General features: G+C 42.6%; 1 protein-coding gene across 10 annotated transcripts; it reads left to right on the forward strand.

The window, feature by feature from the left end:
• Positions 1-1431: 1431 nt before the first annotated feature.
• Positions 1432-24714, forward strand: ankhd1 (ankyrin repeat and KH domain containing 1). Of its 10 annotated transcripts, none has more exons than XM_044039950.1 (39): positions 1432-1886; positions 5175-5337; positions 10257-10413; positions 10631-10793; positions 10915-11062; positions 11150-11383; positions 11464-11558; positions 11980-12141; positions 12692-12773; positions 12932-13123; positions 13212-13321; positions 13569-13656; positions 14077-14204; positions 14290-14433; positions 14530-14632; positions 14757-15019; positions 15110-15391; positions 15499-15955; positions 16057-16196; positions 16295-16406; positions 16505-16650; positions 16741-16883; positions 17310-17523; positions 17757-17932; positions 18049-18211; positions 18312-18407; positions 18495-18611; positions 18701-18869; positions 18966-19165; positions 19303-19655; positions 19870-20022; positions 20238-20387; positions 20744-22289; positions 22456-22645; positions 22869-22994; positions 23161-23412; positions 23524-23708; positions 23795-23962; positions 24084-24714. In XM_044039950.1, exons 1-39 carry the CDS (start codon positions 1608-1610, stop codon positions 24141-24143), a joined length of 8109 nt encoding a protein of 2702 aa, XP_043895885.1. In that variant the 5' UTR covers positions 1432-1607; the 3' UTR covers positions 24144-24714. The 10 variants fall into 10 exon arrangements, with proteins under 10 accessions (XP_043895885.1, XP_043895886.1, XP_043895887.1 ...); XM_044039951.1 differs by having other exon boundaries at positions 15505-15955; XM_044039952.1 differs by having other exon boundaries at positions 11986-12141.
• The last annotated feature ends 57 nt before the right edge of the window (positions 24715-24771 follow it).

A 24771-nucleotide genomic window follows, 5' to 3' on the forward strand; every position in this document is an offset into this window, starting at 1 on the left:
CTGATAAAACATATGATAAAAGGTCACTTGGTGAAATCAATTAATTCTCTGCATGCATTTGCACAAGAGAAGCTATAAATAATAACTAATTTTTAGATACAGGGTGTAATTACATCAACTCAAATAATTTGGTGTATAATTTTGAAGTGCTGATACTTTTTTTGCCTACTTTTTTCGAATATCCATTATGTCTGAAGGGAACTGTTATACCTTTTTTCTAAATGTATTTGAATTCTGCTTCTCCCTTCAAAGGTTCAAACAACTCATTTGCCTCCATCTTGCTGTATTATTGATTATTAAGGGCACAATTAATTTCCTGATTAGATTACATATACATCTACACATGCATGAATATGAATCATAAAAGGACAAAAAAATAAAAGAATTACCACACCCATAAAGACAAACTAGGCATCAGTCTGCACTCTATAAGAAAAAGGAAACAAAATCCATCCTGTTGTGTTATATCAGTTATATTGTGGTTTACCTCTTAATGAAGTCAGCTGAAAATTATATATTATCTAAAAAAATATATCTTTTTTAAAAATTGACCCAATTCTCCATGCAGAAACTAGTGAATATGCAGGTAAAGAAAGATGTTTACATGTTAAATAACCTTATGCAATAATAATATAGGATAAATTCATTCTGAGAACTCTGTTGGATGTGGCAGTTTTACAAAGGACCAGTTGGTTTAATAATTTGCTGGGGTAAATACTTCTTTACACAACAGGGCTGCCTCAATATTACTCAGTGTTTTTGATTTTAAGGGGTGCATTCAATGGTTTAACTCACGTATATATTTGTGTTTCTATTTCATTGGATTGTATATTACGTATTTGTTGCCAAAATGTATTGTACATAAGAACAGTTCAACAAATTAGATTCTGATCATTAACAACTTGGATGGTTATATAATTATAATTAACTACATGTAAGAATAATTAACTGGTTATTGTTATTTTTTGTCTACTCTCTTCCATGTATATGCTGTCTCATACCACTGATTCTGCAAAAATAGTTTTGTTTTGTTTAATCCAGTTCTTACATTATTTATAGTCCCTAAACCAATAGCAATAAGTTGCAGCATGAGTAATTTGTAAGGTTCAGTTATAATAATATGATTTAAAATCACATTTAATTAATGATTAAAATGTACACCAGGTGCCACTATGCTCTCACTGTAATCCCTGCTGCTGGTATGATTTTACATGAACTAGTAGAGCTAGCTACCAGTTAAGTTGGCCTACCATGACATGTCTTGACGTTCGTTCTACAGCCTCGTGATATTGGTAAACCTAACATGACGTTGCGGTCTCCTATTTGACAGGCGTTAAGTTCAGCCAATAGAAGGCAGAGGTTCTACTCGCTCAACCAATGGGCTAGTTAGGATTCCCTACAGAGGCGGTCTTTCTCAGAAACAGTGCGTATCGGGTTAGGTTGTTAGAAAGTTAATGGCTGGGGGAAAGAGATCCTCCTCAACCCTCGCTTCGGGAGAGTTTCTGGATTCCCTGAAGTAAAATCACGCAAATATTCTAAAAGAAAGAGCCTGGACGGACGTTTAAGTCAATAGCTAGCTCGCTAACACGCGTATCGTGAACATAAGTATGCAGGATGCAGTAGCCGGGACGGCAATGCTGACGGACGGCTTCGAGGACGAGATTGACTCGGTGACTCCTCGCTCCCCAGTGGCAGGGATGGGGGTAGGAGCGACACCAGGAGGAGTCGGACTAGGGGGCATTGGGATTGGTGTAGGTGGAAAGAAAGTACGTTTGTACGGCGAACCAGGCGGACCTGCTACAGAAAGACTGGATTTCAAACTAGCGGCCGCGGCCGTCCTCTCCTCGGGTCCAGGATCCGGCAGCGACGAAGACGAGGTTTCAGAGGTAGCTATGCTAAGCTAAGCTAGTTAGCGGAGCTTAACCAGATAGCTAGGCAACATTCCACTCCTAGCGCGAGCTGGCTGCTAGCTAGCTAGCGAATTAGCTCGCTGTTGGCTACCATCCCCTCCCAGGCCGCTGAAACTACGTAAAATAAACCAACATTTTGATCGAACAGCACCTCTCGTGAGTTCTGGTGCTCATGGTGTGTTTGATGTCGACACTGTTTGATATGACACAGGCAGTTGTTGACGCTAACCAGCTCAAATGTTTTATTTATGCAGCGCAGGCTGTGACTACGGCCTAGTTCGGGTGGAAGCGACGACGGCCTTGTTCGGTGCTGTCGTCTCGTAACACCCATCACAAGTTTGCAGCTCTCCAGCCACAGCAAATGGAAGATGCCCGTTAACCCCCGGACACACTCAGACCACTAACTGCCATTTCGTAGCTGTGGTGCAATTACGTCACATTTCAAGATCATGTAAATTAACTCCGACAGTTACTCAGCTAACTTTTCAAGACGTGCAGATTAAGTATTTCTTCGCGGTACTACTCGAATTTTCCGTCGTAGGTGTTGACAAATAAGCCAGTTGTTGTTTTTACATCTTTGGCCTCTGTCGGTCAGTTTAGCCTATGTCAACTTGATTTGCCTTTTCAGTTTAGAAAACAGCTTGAGTTCCTGTTGAGATGTGTCTTAACTTTCCATGTGCTGCCAGTCACACATGGGGACAGGTGTGATAACATGACCAGATCTCAGCTCAACATACAATATACATGTTTTACATCAGCTTCACAGGATACACATAGTAAACCAAATGTCTGTCTGTCCTCACAACACTAATCTTATTTACCAACTTCTCAAGAAGTCTGTGTGACAGAACCATGTCTTTGGAGACTTTGTCCAAAACAATGTTACGGTTTATTAGACAGCTGTATCATAACCACACCATATGTGTTTTTACTGATATATGACAGCAGCAGATGCAGAAATAAAACTTGTTATACTTCTCAATGGCAAATATTTCACTTTTACACACCTGTTAAATTACATATTCATGGTAAATTAATGATCTTTGTCATGTAATGGGTGATGCAGTATTTACTCATAGCCATCTTCTAGTTATGGGTGTGGAGAGAAATGCACAATACCTGTTGAGCCATCGCTGTAAAACTTTGCTAATATCTGATCCAAGAGGTATCTGTATGAACAATACTCAATACATGACAGCTAGTCAAGTTAGGATGTCAGCTGACACCTGTGCTAATATACAGTTTCTGCCAGAGCAACAGTTATCAATTAGCAGATGAAGATGAAGGAGAATATATCAGGTTTGACAATTACAGTTTAAGTGAGTGCTGTTGCAAGTGTATGGGGACCGTGTCATGTTTCCTCACTGAGCCAGACTGCAGCATAAGTCTGAATGAGAGCATTTGTTGTGGTGTTTTCCTCCAGTGGAGTACTCTCAGCTCTGGGCTGTAGCTAAAATCTGAGCTCCAGGATTAAGCAGATGCCATTCTGGGCCTTTGCAGCTCTCTGGATACCAACACTCTGGGAACTGTAGTTCATTAATAGTCAAGACTGTTGTCCGTTGTTGATTATTAAGGTCTTTGTAAAACTACATTCCCCACGGGTGGTTGTTCTCGAGTGTTGAGCAGAATTCTTCCACATTGCTGAATGCTGACATACCGACAACATTTGCTTTCTACACCAGGCCCTGAAAGCCTGCTGCAGCTTATTGATGAATATAGACCAAGATTCAATGTTTTTAAATTTTGACAGAGCTTTCTTTGCAAAATGTTGAATCGCAGCGATTCAAAATCTATGTAAAAAATTTTTTAATATTATCTTGGTGGTACTTTTGTCCACACTGGCTGTTTGGGCAACTTAATGTCACTTGCTGGTATGTGAATCAATCAGTTAGGGTGTTTTTTCTTTCCCAAATACATTTCACTTAAATCTTGGTGTGAACAAGATAGGTTTTTAGATAAAATACATCTGTTATAACAAGGTGTCATTCAAGGACACAAATCTGGCAAATGTTAGAGCTTTATGTTATGTTTTTCTTTCTAGCCCACTTCAAATATGACAAAATCCTACCACTAAACTTTGAAACAGAAATTGAATTTGCGTTAACTGTAAAATATGCTAGTTAATTTTTCCTGGTAGTTTGTCAACAGTGGTAATGTGTATAAAGAGTAAAATGTGTTTCTATTTTTCATGAAAAGATAATGGGCTTGTATTAAGCCCATAAATTAAACATAGTTATTTACTTGGCGAACTGTTCATTTGGGCTTTGGTAATATTTACTGAAACTAACTTTTCATGTCCATGTTGCCATTTAATTGAACCACTGTCCTTGAATTGACTTAAGTTTGTCTGACTCCTCTACACTAGGTGGCAAACGCCTCCGGGCAGCTTGTTAGATTAAGAATTTTCTGCTTGACCGTTTTGTCACATTCTAAAACAAAACAACTTAAGAGCCATCTATTAACTATTTATTTCTTGAAGCAGATGGAGCATAAATCAAATCTCCTCGTCAGTCCAAACATGCATTGGTCTGGGTTTCTCTTATTGTTGTCTTCTTTGGATGAGACTCTATTAGTTCCCGTTTAATGCCTGGGGTGGACACTGTGGAGCATGCACAGAGCCCCTAGGACAGTTTTTGTACAGTTGAATGTATATATGCAAAAGTAGTTTGACTCCTAATTGCATTATCTTGCTGTCTAGTAATGCCAATTTGAGAACTTCAATTATTAGATTTTTTTCTAATGACATGTAAACCAAGTGATTAATTATCCTTGACCAGTTCTACCAACTATAGTGAAATATTTGTTGTTGTTGTTGTTTTTTTTTATCGAATAATGAAATATTAGTAATACAGATTATAACGCATGAAAACCAATTGCCGGAAAGGGCAGGTTTGAGATAGTAGTAATATGCAGGAGGTGTTGTAATTCATGACTGTAGCACTTCCTGTACTTTGACTCTTATCCTTGTGCTGCTTTTTGCTTCCCCCTGAAAGAAACTGTAAATAAACAAGGGCAGCATGCTTGGTCTGTTTTTTAGCTGGTGTATTTGTGTGCATGGGTGTTACTTTTAGTCAGAATAATACAAATTACTTTTGATGTATCAAACTACTTAATGTTTTTATCTTGCTATATCACATTTACTCAAAAATGATGATGAAGTTTCACAAATGCTGTTCAGGGTTTAGACTTGTTAAACACTGTTGGTCAAAATCATGAAAATATTTCTTAAAGGTCTAATTATTATTTTATCCTCCTTCCCTGTATGTGTCACAGGTGGAGTCATTCATCTTGGACCAGGAGGACCTGGATAACCCCATCATGAAGACAGCGTCAGAACTGCTTTTGTCAAGCGCCACAGACGGGGTAGATTTAAGGACTGTTGATCCAGAGACACAGGCCCGACTTGAAGCCCTACTGGAAGCTGCAGGTATGAGTGCTTTGTCTGAACTAAGGTCAGCTTGAGAGTACATGACACATGTTAAGTATTAGTCATTAGTACCCCATTGGTCACACCTTTTCAAAACATTCAGTACTTTTGAATAAGTAGGAGAACATCTTTCTGCCTCAGCTTTTCCCGCTCTATTCCATTTCCAGTCCCAGCCGCTTTTGGAGAGGTCATAATTTGTTTAAAGGTGAAGGTGCAACAAAGAGAGGTGTCATATCAGCACAATGTTTGAAAGTGATTTGGGTAATTTAGTTTGATTTGAAACTGTAATCTGGGTGTAAGAAGGTCTGTGTAGATTAATCCATTAGGGTTCGGTGTCCTGGCCTCGTTTGGGCTCATGAACATTACCGGGCAGATTAGCAGTGCAACATTCTTGATCCTCCACAGCTTGCGGAGAGCCTCTGTTGAACAGCTAGTGGCTAAGCTCAATCCTATACCCTTTCTCCCGCAGTACTTCTAACAGTAGACATGGCACCTTATATTATGTTGGCCTAAGGTCTTTATGTTACACAAAGATAATGATAATAATCACTATACCAATATTTAATCTCTTCATATTTTGTGAGCTCTTCTATATTGTTTTTTTTAAATACCAGAAGAGAGGGAGGTGTGTCTGTGTATAATGGTTGTGGCAGGATGATATGGGCTACCTCTGTTCACTCCCAGCATGAACAAAGTAGCCAAATACCAGGCCTGTCAAGACCATCACCAGGGAAGATGAAAGCGTCTAGTGGTGTGGTTCGCAGACGTCATGCTTTTGCTGTTCACAAAAGATTTGCTGTCGAATATATTCATAATGAGGGTTTAATGTGACATTTTTATTTTTCTAATGTACTCTACCCACCCAAACGTTTCCCACTTTTATTTCTTGTGAATGTTAACACATTCAGATGCAGACCTATGCCACTGTAGCATCATAATTATTGTGTCATTATTTTCATGTCCATCTCCATTGTGCTGTAGTACAGAGCAAAAAGAACAAAATGTGACCCTGCACTGCTACGTGCGTTTGTTAAAACCTTCAATGTTTTGTTCTGTCCAGACCTTGTGTCATGATTCACAGATGTGTCAGGACATTTTCATCAATGGGTTACAATAAAAGATGCAACAGAATGTTGTAGACAAATGCTATCCAATAGTTGGTGAATGCATGTGTATTATTGATCTAAATTGACTGAATTGATCATAGTTTCAATGTTTGTGACCTGTGCATGATGCAGCACTATGTATGTAGGTAAATATTACAATAAAATTATTCCATGTGATCATATTGTGACTATGCTGAATATCCGAAACAATCTGGGCCTTCTGTGGCGAATCGAACAGTTGTGCATATCAGTGTAGATGACCTTCAAATTCCTTTTTTTGTATTTTCTGTTATTCTCTCCAATTTACTTCCATCACAGTTTGCTTTACCATTTAACCACAGTGTGACAAACATCTTCATCAAACACTACAGCTGCTTGCAGAATTTGTGAGAATGTGTAGTGCTGTCTAGTAATGTTGTGATTCAAATGCCTGTTGACTGTTGCTGTATGTAGTGGTTTATCACTGCACACATAAGGATGTACACATACACTGCCTGGCCCAAAAAAATCACACGCATGAAGATATTTAGCTTTACTTTAGACTTTGGTTATGTTGATCATTCACTGTGGCATTACTGTGGCAAGCTTATTTAATTTTTTATTTCAATTCACAGTTGCATTAATTTTTGCCAAGATCTTGTATTTATGATGGGAGAGTTGGACTGCTGCGTTTAGTCTTCACCAGCACATTGTCAATTGTCATTGTTGTTAAGGGCTGGACTCGGTGGTGGTTAGTCCATGTGTGAAAGGCATGTCTCATGCTTCCTGAACCACTCTTTCACAATTTGAGCCGGATGAACCCTGGCATTGTCATTTTGGAAGATGTCAGGAATATATTCTATTCAATATATTTAGCTACTACTTCCTCCTTAGTATCTGTTGAGATGAGACCTTATTTTCTTCTTGGATGTCCCTTGCCCCTGTCAAATCAAACCATGTGGGCATGATGTCATCGTGCAATCGCTAGTGGAAAGGTCGGTTTGTTACAATGTCAGACCAAGATTAATATGATTTATATCTCTACCTGTTCTCATTTGTTGGCAGTTGCTGGATCTGTCTTTTTAGCTGTCTTTGTCAAACTCGCATTTTCACTGTAACCTGACTCGGATGGATTCTTTCAAACACTGTCCGACTCCAGTAGTCCATCTCCCATTAACTGGCTTCAACTGACACACAGTTACTATATTGAACTTTAATATGCAATCTATTTAACAGAAGTAAAAGGATTGTTGGCAAAAGCACAAACAATTGTGATTTTGTTGTATTTATTCTTTATTTAGACAGATATGTTGATGGATGTTCAAATCCTCAGATGCAAAGATAGCCTTGATCAGTACAGCTGTATAAATGTTTAAGAAGGGCAGATATAAAGTTCAAACCAGCTGGTGCCACAAAACATGTCTAGCAATTGCAAACAGGGTTTCCCCCTAGGTTGAAAATAAGAAATATAATTCAGAGACCTGGTAGTCAACAGCGATTGTTTATGTCAAGAGTTTGATTTCTCCATTTGTATTGTACTTCCTGATATATTTTGGTAACCAGAAAGAGCTGCAGAGTGAGCACTCCTCCTTTTCATGCTGCTCTCTGTTTAAATTATTCCACTACCTCCGGTCACTTTGAGATAATGTTACTTTCTGTCCTCTGCTTTGTGGTAAAGTGGTACATTTAAGCACATTTAGTATGGTTTAGCTTGTTTGGATGGCTTGGCTTTTTAAAAACCCTAAGTGCATAACTTAAAAATACATATTGCATTCAATCATTATTAAATGAGTTCACACAGTGTTGATAAAGCTTATCAGTTCCAAATGGCTCTGTCTGTGTTTCACGGTATAATTGTGTTTAGATCTGGTGTCGCCCGGTGACATTCCTGACATTCCAGAAGCAGAAAATGTGCATAATATGTCACTGTATACTTGTGCCGTTCGACATGCGTAACTTAAAATATCGGCACAACGTCTATGGTTGACAAGAGTCGGTGGCTCTCGCAGCCAGTGTAAACGAGATGTGCTGCAGCAGTAAAACGCCATACACACATCCAGTGTGAAACCAAGCTAACAGAATAATTTGGGTGATGCACTAACTCAGTGAAATGTATTACATTTATGAGGCCTGTGAGTGTCAAAAAAATGATACGTCAGGGAAACAATAACACACTTTACAAATGTTGAGTACACCACCATTCATAAGTAATTGCAGTATTTCTCATAGCCTGATTTTTATTTTCTATTTTGCACATTTGACACTAAGATTTTGTGGTGTGTGTTTTATAATGTATATATGCCCTCACTGACACATTTAATTTTAGCAAACTTAAATAGAAGATCATGTTGTTGGTGCAAACATGTTTAACAGTAATGTTGGGGTAGTGCAGGTGCAGGTGCTTTTGGGTAAACACTGCATACCCTGACAGTTAACACAAACTCCAAACCCCTTTGTGCACCATGGGAACTGAGAATATATTTTAAAAACATGCAAAAATTGTATCATATGCCACTAAACATTTTAATACTCATTATATTGTATAAGCTGTAGCTGTAGTTAAAAATGTACAGCTAAAAATGTAAAATTAGCAACTTGGATAAAAGTGTTTACTTAGATTGCATTGTTGTTGGTACAGTGGGTGGAGGCAGTCTTGCCAGTAACTAGTTGTGTCCATTTTGCTCTTATTAGACACAGTTGGGCCTGAATGGGGTATGGTCAGTTATTCCTGTTAAGTTGGATTCTCAGTTGTGAAAACAAATATTATATTGTAGTTCATAAAACACCCTCTCAGCTGTTTATTGGGTTATTGACAGTGCTTCAAGCCCCATAGTGTTTTTCAAGTGTGTTTAGTTTAAGTGATCATGCATTCTCTGAGATAAACAGTATACAGTAAAATATTAATGATCAACTTCCCCCACCTCTTGTTTCCCACTGCCCAGAGGACCATTGCGAAATCCCTGTCTGAGGTTCCTACTAAGTTTAGCTTGTGTCCCAGGCCTAGTGGGGAAAACATAAGACCGCAAGGACTGAAGCTCACTTTTCTCTGGTTAAATATGGGTTAAGCTGAGGCTGAAAAGTTCAAAGCTCACACTTTTTTACACTCCTGGCTCTTCTCACTTGATTTTTCCATATGCTCCTAAAACAAAGGCTACTGCACACATACAAACACTTGGATATTTTTATTGGTTGGGAAATGCTTCTTGTTCTGTCTTTTGAAAGACACTGTAGCAAAAGTTTTTCCCCTCCTGCTTGCTCTTCCGTCTTATTTGCCACTTTTGGATTTTATTCCTTCCTTGACAAAACACACAAACACATTTTGTTTTCTTCCCAGCCATGCTTTTATCCTCTGCTGACCACTCTGTAGCCTCTGATTCCCTCACATTCACTGGCTTTTACCCATCTATAATTCACACAGGATGAGAACTTTTTCCTCTACTACCATTAACAGAATAAGCATATGCCTCCTAGCAAAGAAAACTAACATTTTATTCCTGAATGTATTTATCCTTATTCCAGTCACAGATTTGATCTTGGATCTACATTGTCCCACATTAGGCCAGGAGATATTGTCAAAAAAAGAATTAAGAATCATAGATGGTGTATTGAAAGAAGTGAAGAAAGATATTGAGCCACATTAACAAATGCTTGTGTGTGTTTTCTGTGTCTGTGTGTGATTTTTGTTTTTTGTTTGTTTTTCCTCTTCGTGTATGCTGCTACTAACCCTGGATTGGATTGGCTGGACTGGACTTGCTTCTTCATCTGGTCTGGTGTGATTGTGCTCTCCTGTGGTTTGCCTTGCCCTTGCACCTCTGCCCTTTTGGTGTTTGGTAGGCATCGGTAAACTGTCCACTGCCGATGGTAAAGCTTTTGCAGACCCCGAGGTGCTACGAAGACTGACGTCATCTGTGAGCTGTGCCCTGGATGAGGCTGCAGCAGCCCTGACGCGAATGAGAGCTGAAAACACACTTAACGCCGGCCAAGCTGACAAGTATGTATCTTGCCCATACTGATTCTGACATTTGTCAGTTTGTCTTGTATACAGTGACCAGACTGGTAGCTGAATCCTTGGTGATTAATATTCTATACTGCCTCTGTCAAATCAAAGTGGCACATACAGTTTGTCAGCACATGTCTGTGTGTTTACTGGTTATGTAATTGTGAGGCGTATGTGTGTTCACCTGTCACAGTGGCAGTAATTGTAGCAGTCTGGTTATTTTCAGCCGTAGTTTAGCAGAGGCGTGCTCGGATGGCGATGTCAACGCCGTGCGCAAATTGTTGGATGAGGGACGAAGCGTCAATGAACACACAGAAGAAGGGGAGAGCCTGCTGTGCCTCGCCTGCTCGGCTGGCTACTATGAACTTGCACAGGTTTGTGAAAGGAAGCTTGCAGTATTTATTGTGCTGTGTGTTTGATCAGTAAACTGATTTCCACAAAATATATCAGTTGTTAACTCCAATTTCGACTTATAATTAAATTTTTCCTGTCAAGGTTTTGTTGGCCATGCATGCAAACGTGGAGGACAGGGGCATCAAGGGGGACATAACGCCACTTATGGCTGCTGCCAGCGGAGGTTATGTGGACATTGTTAAACTACTTCTGGTCCACGGGGCAGATGTAAACGCACAGTCCTCCACAGGTATAAATCCTCTTCACTTGTCTCTTTTGGAATAATTTCCTTTACCCTCCATACTTTGCAGTCTTATTAATCAGTCCACTGTTCCAGGCAACACAGCTCTGACGTACGCATGCGCCGGTGGCTTCGTGGATGTGGTGAAAGTTCTGCTAAAAGAAGGTGCTAACATTGAGGACCACAACGAGAACGGACACACACCTCTTATGGAGGCGGCCAGTGCTGGCCACGTGGAGGTGGCCAGAGTACTGCTGGAGTATGGTGCCGGCATCAACACGCACTCCAATGAGTTCAAGGAGAGTGCTCTCACACTTGCCTGCTACAAAGGTCAGAATGCAAATATATTCTGTACTTGATGATTTGATTTTGTATTCTTCCTCTTACATGATTTTGTCTGTCTGCTGCAGGTCACCTGGATATGGTGCGTTTTCTTTTGGAGGCTGGAGCAGACCAGGAGCATAAAACAGATGAGATGCACACAGCACTCATGGAGGCATGCATGGTGAGCATCTGACCCAAACCGTACCATTACTTACAGTTTTGTTTTTATTCAGTCTCCAACACTTTCAAAATCCTTGTATTTTCAAATGTGAATTGTTATTTATTCCCTTTACAAAACATGGCCAGGTTTCAGATCTGACCCTGAAAATGTAAAATAAGATTCATTATGCAACAACACTCACCCTCTCAGCACATCACATAGTCATTTGTATCCAAGTAGGACAAAATAGATTTAATTCAGTTAATATTTAAAGCCCTAACTGTTCTACGATCGTCTTGGTATTGTTTTTAACTGTCATGCAAGTAAAAAATTAAATGGTTGTAGTGTCATGCAGTGTGATTGTATTTTTGCTCAGGGTGTAAGCACTGATCTCGTGTATGTATTCATGTGCTTATCTATACATTCTTTGTATGTCTCGCTGTCCCAGGATGGCCATGTGGAGGTGGCGCGACTGTTGTTGGACAGTGGTGCTCAGGTGAACATGCCAGCCGATTCCTTTGAGTCGCCCCTCACACTCGCAGCCTGTGGCGGACATGTGGAGTTGGCAGCCTTGCTCATAGAGAGAGGAGCCAACTTGGAGGAGGTGTGTGACAAATGCATACATTTCAAGACCATAAATACTAAGTTGTCCCTTTGTCTGTTGTGGATTCATGGTTTTGTCTTTAAGTATGAATTATGAAGCTGTGGATGGATTGATTTCACACCAATTGCATTGGATATTTTTCTTTGAGGAAAAGCCTGCAGCTTTTTGACAGTCATGCTACACTGCTGCTGCTATTTTGTTCAGTTGTACCGAGTACTACCACTGTTAGATGTTAATAAAACAGTTTGTTTTCCTAAAATAGGAATTTGAATTTAATTTCTATTAACTTTACAATTACAGTGATGGAAGAGATGTAGCATTTCATCCCCAGTATTTAACTGTTATAAAGTTATACACAACATTTAGAGTGAGTTAGAAAATGACCAGGCTTAATGACAGGTCTCAGATTAAAATTGGCTTCTTTTCATGCATTATACATTTCAATTAAAGATGCCGTTTTGATGCCACTTGAGAATTTCCTGCCTCACTCAGGGTACACAGATAGTGAAGTGAAGATTTCCTCACCTTACATGTGTTTTCCTCTGTCCAGGTTAATGATGAGGGCTACACTCCCCTGATGGAGGCAGCTAGAGAAGGCCATGAAGAGATGGTAGCACTGCTACTGGCTCAAGGTAAATCAAGCTTTACTCATATATCCATGACGTGGGGAAAAGATTAACACTTGGTTATTACCCTGTGAACATTCTTCACTTGGTTTCTCCTTGCTTTGAGAAGACATCACAGAACCAATACATCTTTCAGCAATCACTATTTTTTCTCTTTTGTTCAGGTGCTAACATTAACGCCCAGACAGAAGAAACCCAGGAGACAGCTTTGACTTTAGCGTGCTGTGGAGGTTTCTTGGAAGTGGCTGACTTCCTCATCAAGGCAGGAGCAGACATTGAGTTGGGCTGCTCAACTCCTCTCATGGAGGCGGCACAGGAAGGCCATCTGGAGTTGGTCAAATACTTACTGGCTGCAGGTGAGCAGGAAAAAAATTAATTCAAGGAGCTTCAGATCTTGGAAAACAAAGCCGTAGACTTCATGTCTCATTTGCTTTTATATTTTAGGGGCAAATGTTCACGCCACCACAGCAACAGGTGACACGGCGTTGACGTACGCATGTGAGAATGGACACACTGATGTTGCTGATGTGCTGCTGCAGGCTGGAGCCAACTTGGTATGGCATAGTCTCTCATTGTCTTTGCCCCTGTTTATATGTTTGTCATTTGTTTTGAATACTTTTAGATTAACACCAGGATGAAAACAAATATGTGTCATGTGTGCTAATGTAAATCGGTGAGAATGAACGGTCTGTTGTTGGCAGCAAGGTTTCTACAACAACTGCTGTTTTGTGTTTAATCTTGTTTTCATTGGTTGACTGAAAATCACTAAAAACTCTTGTTATCTTAATCATTGTCATTAAGGAACATGAGTCTGAAGGGGGGCGGACGCCCTTAATGAAGGCAGCAAGAGCAGGACATCTCTGTACAGTGCAGTTCCTTATCAGCAAAGGTACAGTATTAAAGAGCTTTCATGCAAAAATTAATCTTGGTTTTAACTCAACATAGTGAAGCAGCTTTCCAGTCCAGAAAGAGGGCATTTTGGAAGTTATAAGTAATTTGAAAAGCTTGATAAATCATAATCATTGCATTATGTAATTAGATTTGGAGCCTAAAACATGTGTTAATTAGATTTGATTGATTTTATCAATGAATGAAAGATGCTTCATCTTGGATGACTCGTACAGTATATTGCAAGTAATGCACTTTGTACGTGGCAAGCAGAAATACATGACGTTGTTAGTGCATTCATTATATTGGAGGTTCACTTTTTATTGACTCATTCTTCCTAATAGATGAATATGTGGCTTTGCATACTATTGCTGATGATTCATTTTGAGTACTTTGTTTACCCTCCCACTGTCTTGTCCAGGTGCTAACGTAAACAGAGCTACTGCCAACAATGACCACACAGTGGTGTCTCTGGCATGTGCTGGAGGACATCTGGCTGTCGTGGAGTTGCTGCTTGCTCATGGGGCAGATCCTACACACAGACTCAAAGTAATGCTCGCACTCGTTACACTTTTTGTACCTTTTTATGTGTAATGGTAAAGCACAAATTCAATTATTTGTTTGCCCTTTGTAGGATGGCTCAACGATGTTGATAGAAGCTGCTAAGGGTGGCCACACCAATGTGGTGTCCTATTTATTGGACTATCCTAACAACATCCTGTCTGTCCCAGCACCTGATCTGTCCCAGCTCACTCCCCCCTCGCAAGATGCCTCTCAGGTAACCAAAAACATCTTTTCAAGAAAGAGAAAAATCAAATAATTGTTCATTCATAGCTTTAGCTTGACATGATTTCTCGTGTTCCTCGTGTCTCAGGTTCCTCGTGTCCCAATCCAAGCCCTCGCCATGGTAGTGCCCCCACAGGAGCCCGACCGAGCCCCATCAAACATCACCACACCCTCACCCATCTCCAGCAAAGGTAAACGGTGCCACATGCCATCAAGTTGGCGTAATCAAGAAATGAGAGTTCCAGACTACAATAGATTGTTATTATTAACACGTTCTTATGCTCACCCTCTTTCATTTCTTTGGTTTGAATCCAGGCATGTCCAAACAGAGACAAGCATCCCTTCAGCCCGGTGTCCCCACATCAGTTGGTCGGGGGCCTGAAGCAGAGCCTCTGCCACCCTTCCACTTGTGCCAACCTCTTGAGTGCATTGTGGAGGAGACGGAGGGCAAGCTCAATGAGCTGGGCCAGAGAATCAGCGCTATTGAGAAGGCTCAGCTTCAGTCGCTAGAGCTCATTCAGGGGGAGCCGCTCACCAAAGACAAGATTGAGGAGCTGAAGAAGAGCCGAGAGGAACAGGTATAATCCAACATCCACTTCTTTGCAGTAAACTTGACACCCTTAATCTGTACAGTTGGTCACACAAGGCTTTGACTGTTGCCAATTTAGGTGCAGAAGAAGAAGAAAATCTTGAAGGAGTTGCAGAAGGTTGAACGCCAGCTGCAGCTGAAAACACAACAACAGTTCACCAAAGAGTACATGGAGGCTAAGGGCTTAAAAGAGGAACAGGAATGCGGAGTTAGCCAGGGTCCGGGGCCTGGGAGTACAACGTCTGTGCCGGGGCCCCTTTCCACTCCACCAGGTGCCCAGCTACACACCAGCTCCGACACAGATGAAGAGGCCAACAAAGATGGGGAGCAGGAGGAGCAGCTGGGAGAGAATGGCGAAGAGGTGAACCTCTCGGTATTTTTTTGTTTCTAATGAAGTATGTCACATGGTTGTGTTTCTGACTCCTCTGGCACTGTGTTGATTGATCTCATGCTTTTGTAAATCTATAGGAAGAGGAAGATGACGATGATGATGATGACGACGACGATGATGATGATGATGATGAGGAGGAGGAGGGTTCAGACGAAGAGGTAGATGGCGAAGAGGAAGATTACCCAAAGCTTCCTCAGGTGGGTACAATCCTCTACAGGGATGGGCCACAGCTGCCGCAGCAGCCTCCTCTGCCCCCTTCGCCACAGGCTCAACCCCAGCCTCCCCCTCCGCCTCTTCAGACTGCCTTCGTTCCTGTCCAGCCCCTGCCAGACTATAACCCTGCAGATTACCCAGGAAGTACTAGCCCGGAGTTGCAGAGGGTACTGGTGGGACAGCAGATGCTGGGCCAACAGCAGCAGGGTCAACAGTTAGCAGGGTTGGCCCCAGGAATGATACCTCAGCAGGCCCCAGATGGGCTCATGGTAGCCACACCTGCACAGACACTCACAGACACGCTAGATGACATCATGGCAGGTAAGTGCATTTCTTTTTCTGTTTCTGTCTCTCACTGGATGCAAGTGATTGTTAATCTCTTCAACTTGACTTCATCATTAACTCTTTCATTCTTTTTTAAGCTGTGAGCAACCGCGTACCCATGCTGAACACTACAACCTCACCCACACCCCTGTCCCAGCCACCCACACAGACGCCTGCAAACATCTCCTCGCCACCTTCAGTCCTGCCCCTCTATCCCGCTGTTGACATCGATGCACATGTAAGACATCACAAGGATTTTTTATAGTGACACTTCAGTTAAGTGACTGTTTACAAAAAGTCCTCTACCTTGCTAAGAGATGTTGATTTTCCCCACAGACTGAGAGCAACCATGATACAGCACTGACGCTGGCATGTGCGGGAGGACATGAGGAGCTTGTGTCTGTTCTCATTGCACGGGGAGCAAACATCGAGCACCGGGACAAAAAAGGTATGCAAGTGTGACAATATTAAGGTCTTGCTATGGTGTTATGAACAATAGGGTGTTGTGAATTGGTTAACTTTAATATCTCTGCTGCTTTTCCATAGGTTTTACCCCTCTTATCCTGGCTGCTACTGCTGGTCATGTAGGAGTCGTGGAGGTGCTCCTGGACAAAGGCGGTGATATTGAGGCTCAGTCGGAGAGAACCAAAGACACACCCCTCTCCCTGGCCTGCTCTGGAGGACGCCAAGAGGTAAACACATTGTCTGTCAGTTTGCTTTCAGAATGGTAACATTCCTGTTCATTTTCTATGATTAAACTCTTGTGTACCTGGGCTGGGCAGGTTGTTGAGTTGCTGCTGCTTCGGGGAGCCAATAAGGAACACCGCAATGTTTCAGACTACACGCCTCTTAGCTTGGCCGCTTCTGGGGGTTACGTTAACATCATCAAAATACTCCTCAACGCTGGAGCTGAGATTAACTCCAGGTAAGTGACAAGAGAATCACACAGTTTCTTCTGGCTCTTGGTATGAGTAAAACATGTCCATTCATGTAATTGGTGTTTTCCTTTATCTGTCATTATTGATATAATTCCTGAAGTGATCAGGGTTGAACTTCGAATTTCTTATTTAGACATAGACACAGATATTTTTTAGCCTCACAGTAGCAAATCAATAAACCATCACTATGAAATGTGCCTTTTCTTTAGTAGGTGCACCATTCAGTTGTATCATAGTGATTACCAGTTAAAAATGCAGATTGAGTTGGATGTTAAATAAAATGGTAAATGGTAGTGAAATGTAATGTTTACTTAAATGAGACACAAACTTGATCCTCTACTTTTTAGTGCATGTTAAAGCGTTCAGCATTTTCAAGTTTTTTTTTTGTTTCTAAACAGTTTATTTGCTTTCAGGACTGGCAGCAAGCTTGGAATCTCCCCTTTGATGCTGGCAGCTATGAATGGTCATGTACCAGCAGTGAAGCTCTTGCTAGATATGGGCTCGGACATCAATGCCCAGATTGAGACCAACAGAAACACAGCCTTGACCCTAGCCTGCTTCCAGGGACGGGCAGAGGTTGTCAGTCTGCTGCTAGATCGCAAGGCTAATGTCGAGCATCGTGCTAAGGTGAAGAGACTTGCACTAACCAAAATACACATTTCAATATGAGGCCTTTTGAATATGTCATCACATCTCCAGAATCACACATTACCATATACTGTGTAGACACATTTCTTGATTGCTGGTGAAAGTTCTATACCACATAATAATTGCAGTCTTTACTTCAGTACATTTGTCTTAGGTTTTTTTGGTGTAGCATCTGCTCGTTTTCTTACTAATTGCTTCCTCACTTCATGCAGACTGGTCTGACTCCTCTGATGGAGGCAGCCTCAGGCGGTTATGCAGAAGTGGGCCGAGTGCTGCTGGATAAAGGTGCAGATGTTAATGCTCCCCCTGTTCCCTCATCTCGAGACACTGCCCTCACCATTGCTGCAGACAAGGGCCACTACAAGTTTTGTGAGCTACTCATCAACAGGTGGGATCCCCTGTGTGTTTCTGTACCAAAGTGGATTCTAGTTTTTGTTTCCTAAGTAAAATGAGTAGATGGTTAGATGTTTTTTTTAAAGGTGATGTTCCTTCCTTTTATTGTAGGGGTGCCCATATTGATGTACGAAATAAAAAAGGGAACACGCCGTTATGGTTGGCTGGAAATGGTGGCCATTTTGATGTGGTCCAGCTTTTGGTACATGCCAGTGCTGATGTGGACGCAGCTGATAACCGCAAGATTACTCCACTCATGGCTGCATTTCGCAAGGTACAGTGTTTAAAAAAAAAAAAACAGAGGTGGGTGTGGTGTGCATGCTACATTTTTGCAACTATCTCGTCACTAACCATTCATTTACTTTACATTTTAGGGTCACGTGAAGGTGGTGCAATATCTTGTGAAGGAAGTCAACCAATTCCCATCAGATATTGAGTGCATGAGATATATTGCTACAATTGCTGATAAGGTAAGTATTGATTTCCTCTTCATTGTTGTACATGGTTAGGATATTACCAGAGCTTCATCTACCTCTTCCCTTTTTATTTTTTTGCAGGAGTTGTTGAAGAAGTGCCACCAGTGCATGGAGACCATCGTCAAAGCCAAAGACCAGCAGGCAGCCGAGGCTAACAAGAACGCTAGCATTCTTCTCAAGGAGTTAGACTTGGAGAAGGTAACGTCAGTTATTGTGTCTATTGTAGGGGTTCGGACAAATGTATTGTTTGTTTTTTTTTTACACGGACTCTGTTTTGTGTTTGTCAGTCAAGAGAGGAGAGCAAGAAGCAGGCTCTGGCTGCTAAGCGTGAGAAGCGTAAGGAAAAGCGCAAGAAGAAGAAGGAGGAGCAGAAGAGGAAGATGGAGGAAGAGGAGGGCCACAAAGTCAAGGAAGAGTTTTCTGAAATGCAGGAGCAGAAGGAGGATTCAGCTGATGGTAATTGTTAAATGACTTTTACTGTGGAGAGGTAGAGAACCTGAGTTTTCAGAATTGGCGCTAATATCCAGCTCTTTATCTTTTCCCCCCTCTCAGAAGCAGATGTTCCTATCGAGCCTCCCAGTGCAACCACCACCACCACCATTGGTATATCTGCCACCTCTACCACTTTCACCACAGCTTTTGGTAAGAAGCGAGCCAGTGTGGCCACTACGCCAAGTACTAATCGCAAAAACAAAAAGAACAAGACAAAGGACTCCTCGCCCAATGAACCTATCATATTACAGGATCCTCAGGTGAGCCTTGTGTCTTATTTTTGATATTTCTCATTCATACTTTTAAGATGTTATTATCTTTTATGTATTAAACTAACCAAATGCCATGGACGTAAAAGAACATATTGATGGCATTTCTTTTGCACTTTCTTTTTAAGGTTGCACTAGCACAGCACAAGGCTGACAAGAACAAGATCCATGGTGAGCCACGGGGCGGGGGTGGGGGAGTGACGGGTGGCAACAGCGACTCTGACCCCTTGGACAGCACCGACTGTGCCAGTGAGAGCAGCAGCAGTGGAGGCAAAAGTCAGGAGCTCAACTACCTCCCTGACCTCACTTCCTGCGCTTCCTCTTCCTCCTCCTCCTCCTCTTCCTCCTCCTCTTCAGCCCTGTCCTCAGGAGTTGCCCAGGCCCTCCTGCCCGGCCCTGAGAAGAGACACTGTCCTCAGCCACATACTGACAACAAGGTGGACAGCAAGGTCACAGTCTCTATCTCAAAGCCATTGCAAAGGTGAGTCCTGCATGGAGCTGGAACTTATTTATTTTCTGACATGGAGAGTTTGGGTATAGCTATTAATTCAGGGTGAACAAGCCAAGCCTTGAAGTGATCTTTTTATGTGTGTATCATTTGCAGTATATCAAAATGTGCCAGTCAACTTGACAAATAACAGATTTTCTCTCTGTTTTGATTTGACTGAACCTGATCTTTCAATGTTTTGTCACAGAGCTCCAGACATGAGCGGCGACTCCTCCAACTCCTTACCCTCTCCATTCAAAACCATGGCTCTTCCCGTCACCTCACCCAACAGTAAGCTCAGCCTCACGAGCCCTAAGAGAGGCCAGAAGAGAGAAGAAGGTTGGAAGGAGGTTGTCAGAAGGTGAGTTCATGTATACATGTTTGTGAAATACATGAAAGTGGAATTATATTTCAGTAGCATTACTTTGATGTATTTCAAGCATAGATTTTATATTCCTTACATTTTTCTTTGCCTATTTATGAATTGAGAATCAGTGGTTGTAAAATTCAAGTTGACTAGAGTTACTTACTTTACACAAAGTCATAATAACTGACCATTCACTGATTGTTTTGAAGATCGAAGAAGCTGTCTGTGCCTGCCTCAGTTGTGTCTCGAATCATGGGCCGAGGAGGCTGTAACATCACAGCTATCCAAGACGTGACAGGAGCTCACATCGATGTGGACAAGCAGAAGGATAAGAACGGGGAGAGGATGATCACCATAAGGTAAATATAATGCCCTCTGGTGGACAGTAAGCACCACTTCAGCTGGATTACATCTTAGATGGATGCATGTACGCCACTATCAGATTTCATTCATGTCTCCTGGCCATTTCCATGATGCAGCAGTCTACTTGTTTTAAAATGCATGGTCTGTTTGCTGTTAGTAGATTTCAAGATGAATTTGTTTTCTATCCTTTCATTCCAATGTCATTGGGTACTAAATCTCCTTTTTGGTAATCCATCCGATGCCCTCGCCACATCAATGTCATATACACTAAATCTGTCAAAGAAACAGTATATGACAATGACCTGATTAAATGATGAAAGTCATCTAAAGAAAGTTTGCTTTGTTGTTTCAGAGGAGGGACAGAGTCGACAAGGTATGCAGTCCAGCTGATCAACGCCCTAATTCAAGACCCAGCCAAAGAGCTCGAGGATCTTATCCCGAGGAATCACATCAGAGCCCCAGGCTCTAAAACATCCTCAACGTCCTTCCCCAGTACCACAGGGGCCACCAGTGGTTCAACCACTGGCCCAAAGGCCCTGAGTTCACTCGTCACTTCCACAGGCGTCTCGTTTCAGCCCTCTTCATCTTCATCTTCATCATCCTCTCAGGCTGGGGGAAAGATTGGGAAAGGCCTCTCATCAAACGTCAGACAGCCTTTCCCCGTGTCTTTGCCATTGGCATACGCCCACCCTCAGCTTGCTCTCCTCGCTGCTCAGACCATGCACCAGATCAGGCACCCTCGTCTACCCATGGCTCAGTTTGGTGGTACCTTTTCTCCTGCTGCCAGCACATGGGGACCTTTCCCTGTGCGTCCTGTGAGTCCTGGCAGTGCTAACAGCTCCCCCAAACACAACGGAACAAACAGCACTGGAGGCCAGGCCAGACCCAACTCAAGTCATGGTGATCACAGTGCAACAGCCAGCTCAGGGGCTGCAGTTACAACCAACAACACGGCCACCACTAGTGCTCCTAACACGCCTACAGCTGTAGCCTCACCTCATACCCCCAATCCTACCCCATACAATCCCCAGCCGAGCATCCCGACTCCTTCCTCTGTCAGAAAACAGCTCTTTTTACCTGACCCTAAACCTGCTGGTGTCATCTCGGTGTCTGCTGCTGCCAGTGCTATTGGCACAAATGCAGTACGGGGCACTGGTTCTCCTGCGCATCACAGCTCCACGACAACTACTGCTATCGCCTCTCAGCAACCAGTTGCCCCTATCTCGCAGCCATCTCTCCAGCAGGCAGCTAAACTAGAGACCTGCACCATTGCCCCTCCTGGAAAAGACAAGCCTTCACTACCTGTAGAGAGCCAGCCTGTCTCTGTCAGTGAGAGCATCAACTCCCTGGGTTTCACTGCCCCTGCCATGGCTTTACCTCCCAAATCGGAGCCTCGACAGCAGTTACCTCCCCTTCCCTCCTCCGTGCCATCCACAGAGGCCCCTCCACCCCTCCTCATTTCACAGCCCAGCTCCCACCTCCCCTCAGCTCCTCCTCCTGTCCTGTCACATAATGTTGCACACCCCAACAACACAGTACCCCATTTCTCAGCCCCTGCGCCCCGAGTCTCCCATCGTATGCAGCCACCAGGGCCTTACTACTCTGTTCCGGAACAACAACAGCAACAACAGCAGCAGACGCAACAGCAACAATCTGTGTTTGTGCCGTTCAATGCTCAGCAGGAAGCTCCAAAGCAGACCCAAAACCAGACATCTCAGCCCACAAGTTTGCCACTTCAAGCCCAGGCTCCAGGCTCCCTTCAAGTCTCTAACCTAGGAATGATGAACGGTTCTCAGATGCAGCATGTGGCCAATGCAGGCAAACCTCAGCAGATTCCTCCCAACTTTGGCCCTGCAGGCCTTTTCAACTTCAGCAGCATCTTTGATAACAACAGCCAGGTACATATAAGTAATGTAACATTCATGTGCCATCCTGTTTTGTATTTGGATTGGTTATCTACAATAACTTGGAATGAAATGGGATATTTTATGTTTAAACTAAATTATGAAAGATAAATCATGCATTCAGTAATTATAATACTCTTTCAAATTTGCTGTCTTGTAGGTTGGTAACAATCAGGTGTGGGGTGCATGCCATCTGCCTGCTCGCTCACCTCCAGAGCAGTCATACTCGGCCCCACCTGCCTACATGAGCATGGGTCAAATTGAGAACATGATGCCGCCTCCTCCTCCGGACAGCTCCAAAGCCCCTGGCTACCGCTCTGGGTCCCAGAGGATGGTCAACAGCCCCATCGGTAGTTTTCTTTTCCATCATGCGTGATCATTTTGTTTGTCAGTTTGGTTCCATTTGACATTGATTTTCAATGTCTATGGTCATTCTATCTAAAATAACAACATCCAAGTGAGAGCAAAAATATAATATAAACCTGTTTATGTAATTATATACATATGAAATAATGTGGCTTGGTTTCAGGTTTTTTGAGCCTCCTGATTGTCTTTACTTGTCTGCACCCACAGCTTTGACCAGCTACGCCACCAGTATCTCTGGCAGCCCTGTGTATCTGCATGGTCATACAGGGGTTGGCACACCCTCCTTCAGCAGACAGCACTTTTCCCCTCACCCATGGAGTGCATCCACTTCAGGTACTAGACTCACTGTTCTTTGTTACCATGATTTTCTTGTAACTGTTCAGCTTCAGATCTGTTACACACTAGAAAGCAGTTAGTGCAACATTTTAATGTATCAATGCTTTCAAACCATTTGTAAACCTGATCTGCTCCTAATGTCTTTTTCATCTTTTTCTGCCAGGTGAATCTCCTGTTCCACCTCCCTCTACAGTGTCATCCTCTGCGCTCTCCACTTCAGCTGTGGCCCCTCCCCCTCAGCCTAAACCAGGCAGCTCATCGCAGCAGGACCGGAAGGTCCCCCCACCCATCGGCACAGAGCGACTGGCCAGGATTAGGCAAACGGGTACAGTCAACCCACCGCTTCTCACCACCAGCTACACGGCATCTGTTGGACAGGGAGGCATTTGGTCATTTGGGGTTGGCAGTGCTTCCGGTAAGAGAAGATCATTTTTTCTCAGTTGGGATAATGGTATAATTGTGTATACTGACATTTTCAGATCTGGTATTATAAAACCTCATTCGTCTTTTGTGTGTGTTTGTGCAGAGGCCATGTCCGGTTGGTCCCAGCCCCTGATTAGCAGCCACATGATGCACCCTCAGCTTCAGGCAGAGCAGTCGGCCTTCTCTCAGCACCAGCCCATGGAGCAGGATGACACAGGCATCGCAAACCCTGCTAACAACTACCACCAGCCTCAGCATTTGCCCAACAGTTACATGGACTTCCCAAAGGTAACAAAAAGCCAGTTATGTGGATGAGTGAACCTTTGTTCCTGTTTTGTACACGTTTTACAAGTAACCTGTTACTGTTTGTGCAGGGGATGCCTATGTCGATGTATGGAGGAACCATGCTGCCGCCTCATCCTCCCATGGCAGAGGGGCCAGGGGCACCGATGTACAATGGTTTGCACGCTGGTGACCCCGCATGGAGTCCCATCATCAAAGTGGTCCCAAACAATGCAGATAATTCTGACCCACAGCAGCAGGTAAATCTCTCTCTTTTTTACCTCTATGTTTTCTCATCTACTTACACTGTCTGGGTTATGCTGTTAATAAGATGTAATATTAGTCTATATTCATATCGGTTATTCATCCTCTCTCCTTCAGGTGTGGCCTGGTACTTGGGCACCACATGTGGGCAATGTGCACTTGAACCATGTCAACTAGACGGCGTCCACAGCAATCAAACTTACACAGCATGACCCACAGCGCAAACATGAAATACCAACTGACGAATATGACCGATTGAGACAAAGAAAAAATAAAAACTTACATGTTAACTTTAGTAGAGACTTGAGAGTGCAGCGCAGAGGTTGAAGAATTGGAAGTTCTGTTGAAACCATTCTTTGTGCCTATCTCAGACAATGAAAGAGGAAATTGGGGGAGAGCTGTTATCAGTGTCCCCATGATGCAAACAAACGTGCGCGATCACCTGTTCAACAGGATCCATTCTCTGCGTAGTTTAGCGATTTTGACTTAAACCCACATACACCGTTCTTGGGCGGCAGGGGGCTCAACATGAAGTAGCTATTTAAACTTGGCCCAGAACTAGATGATGATTACCTAAAGAGAAAGAGAAATCAGAACCTTTTAGAGTGGTAAATACATGTATAATTGTTTACATACTAAAAAGGGTTAAAATGAGAGTAAATTTCATGTCGTATAGTGGCTCTACTTTATGTAGCCTGTATTAATGTGAAATATTTACCTTAATATTCAATAAAAAGATTGAAAAGTATGTGTGTACTGAAATTGTATTCTTTACTAATTTTAATGTGTTAAACACTTTGAACTC

This window comes from Solea senegalensis, linkage group LG12, assembly GCF_019176455.1.
Source record: "Solea senegalensis isolate Sse05_10M linkage group LG12, IFAPA_SoseM_1, whole genome shotgun sequence".
Taxonomy (NCBI): Eukaryota; Metazoa; Chordata; class Actinopteri; order Pleuronectiformes; family Soleidae; genus Solea; species Solea senegalensis.

Bases quoted from the DNA above. Each gene is read 5' to 3' on its own strand.
- ankhd1 (XM_044039950.1), top strand. From the start codon at position 1,608: ATGCAGGATGCAGTAGCCGGGACGGCAATGCTGACGGACGGCTTCGAG. The intron at 11,063-11,149 runs GTATAAATCCTC...CCACTGTTCCAG, and splicing joins AAACGCACAGTCCTCCACAG to GCAACACAGCTCTGACGTAC. The intron at 18,612-18,700 runs GTAACGTCAGTT...TGTGTTTGTCAG, and splicing joins AGGAGTTAGACTTGGAGAAG to TCAAGAGAGGAGAGCAAGAA.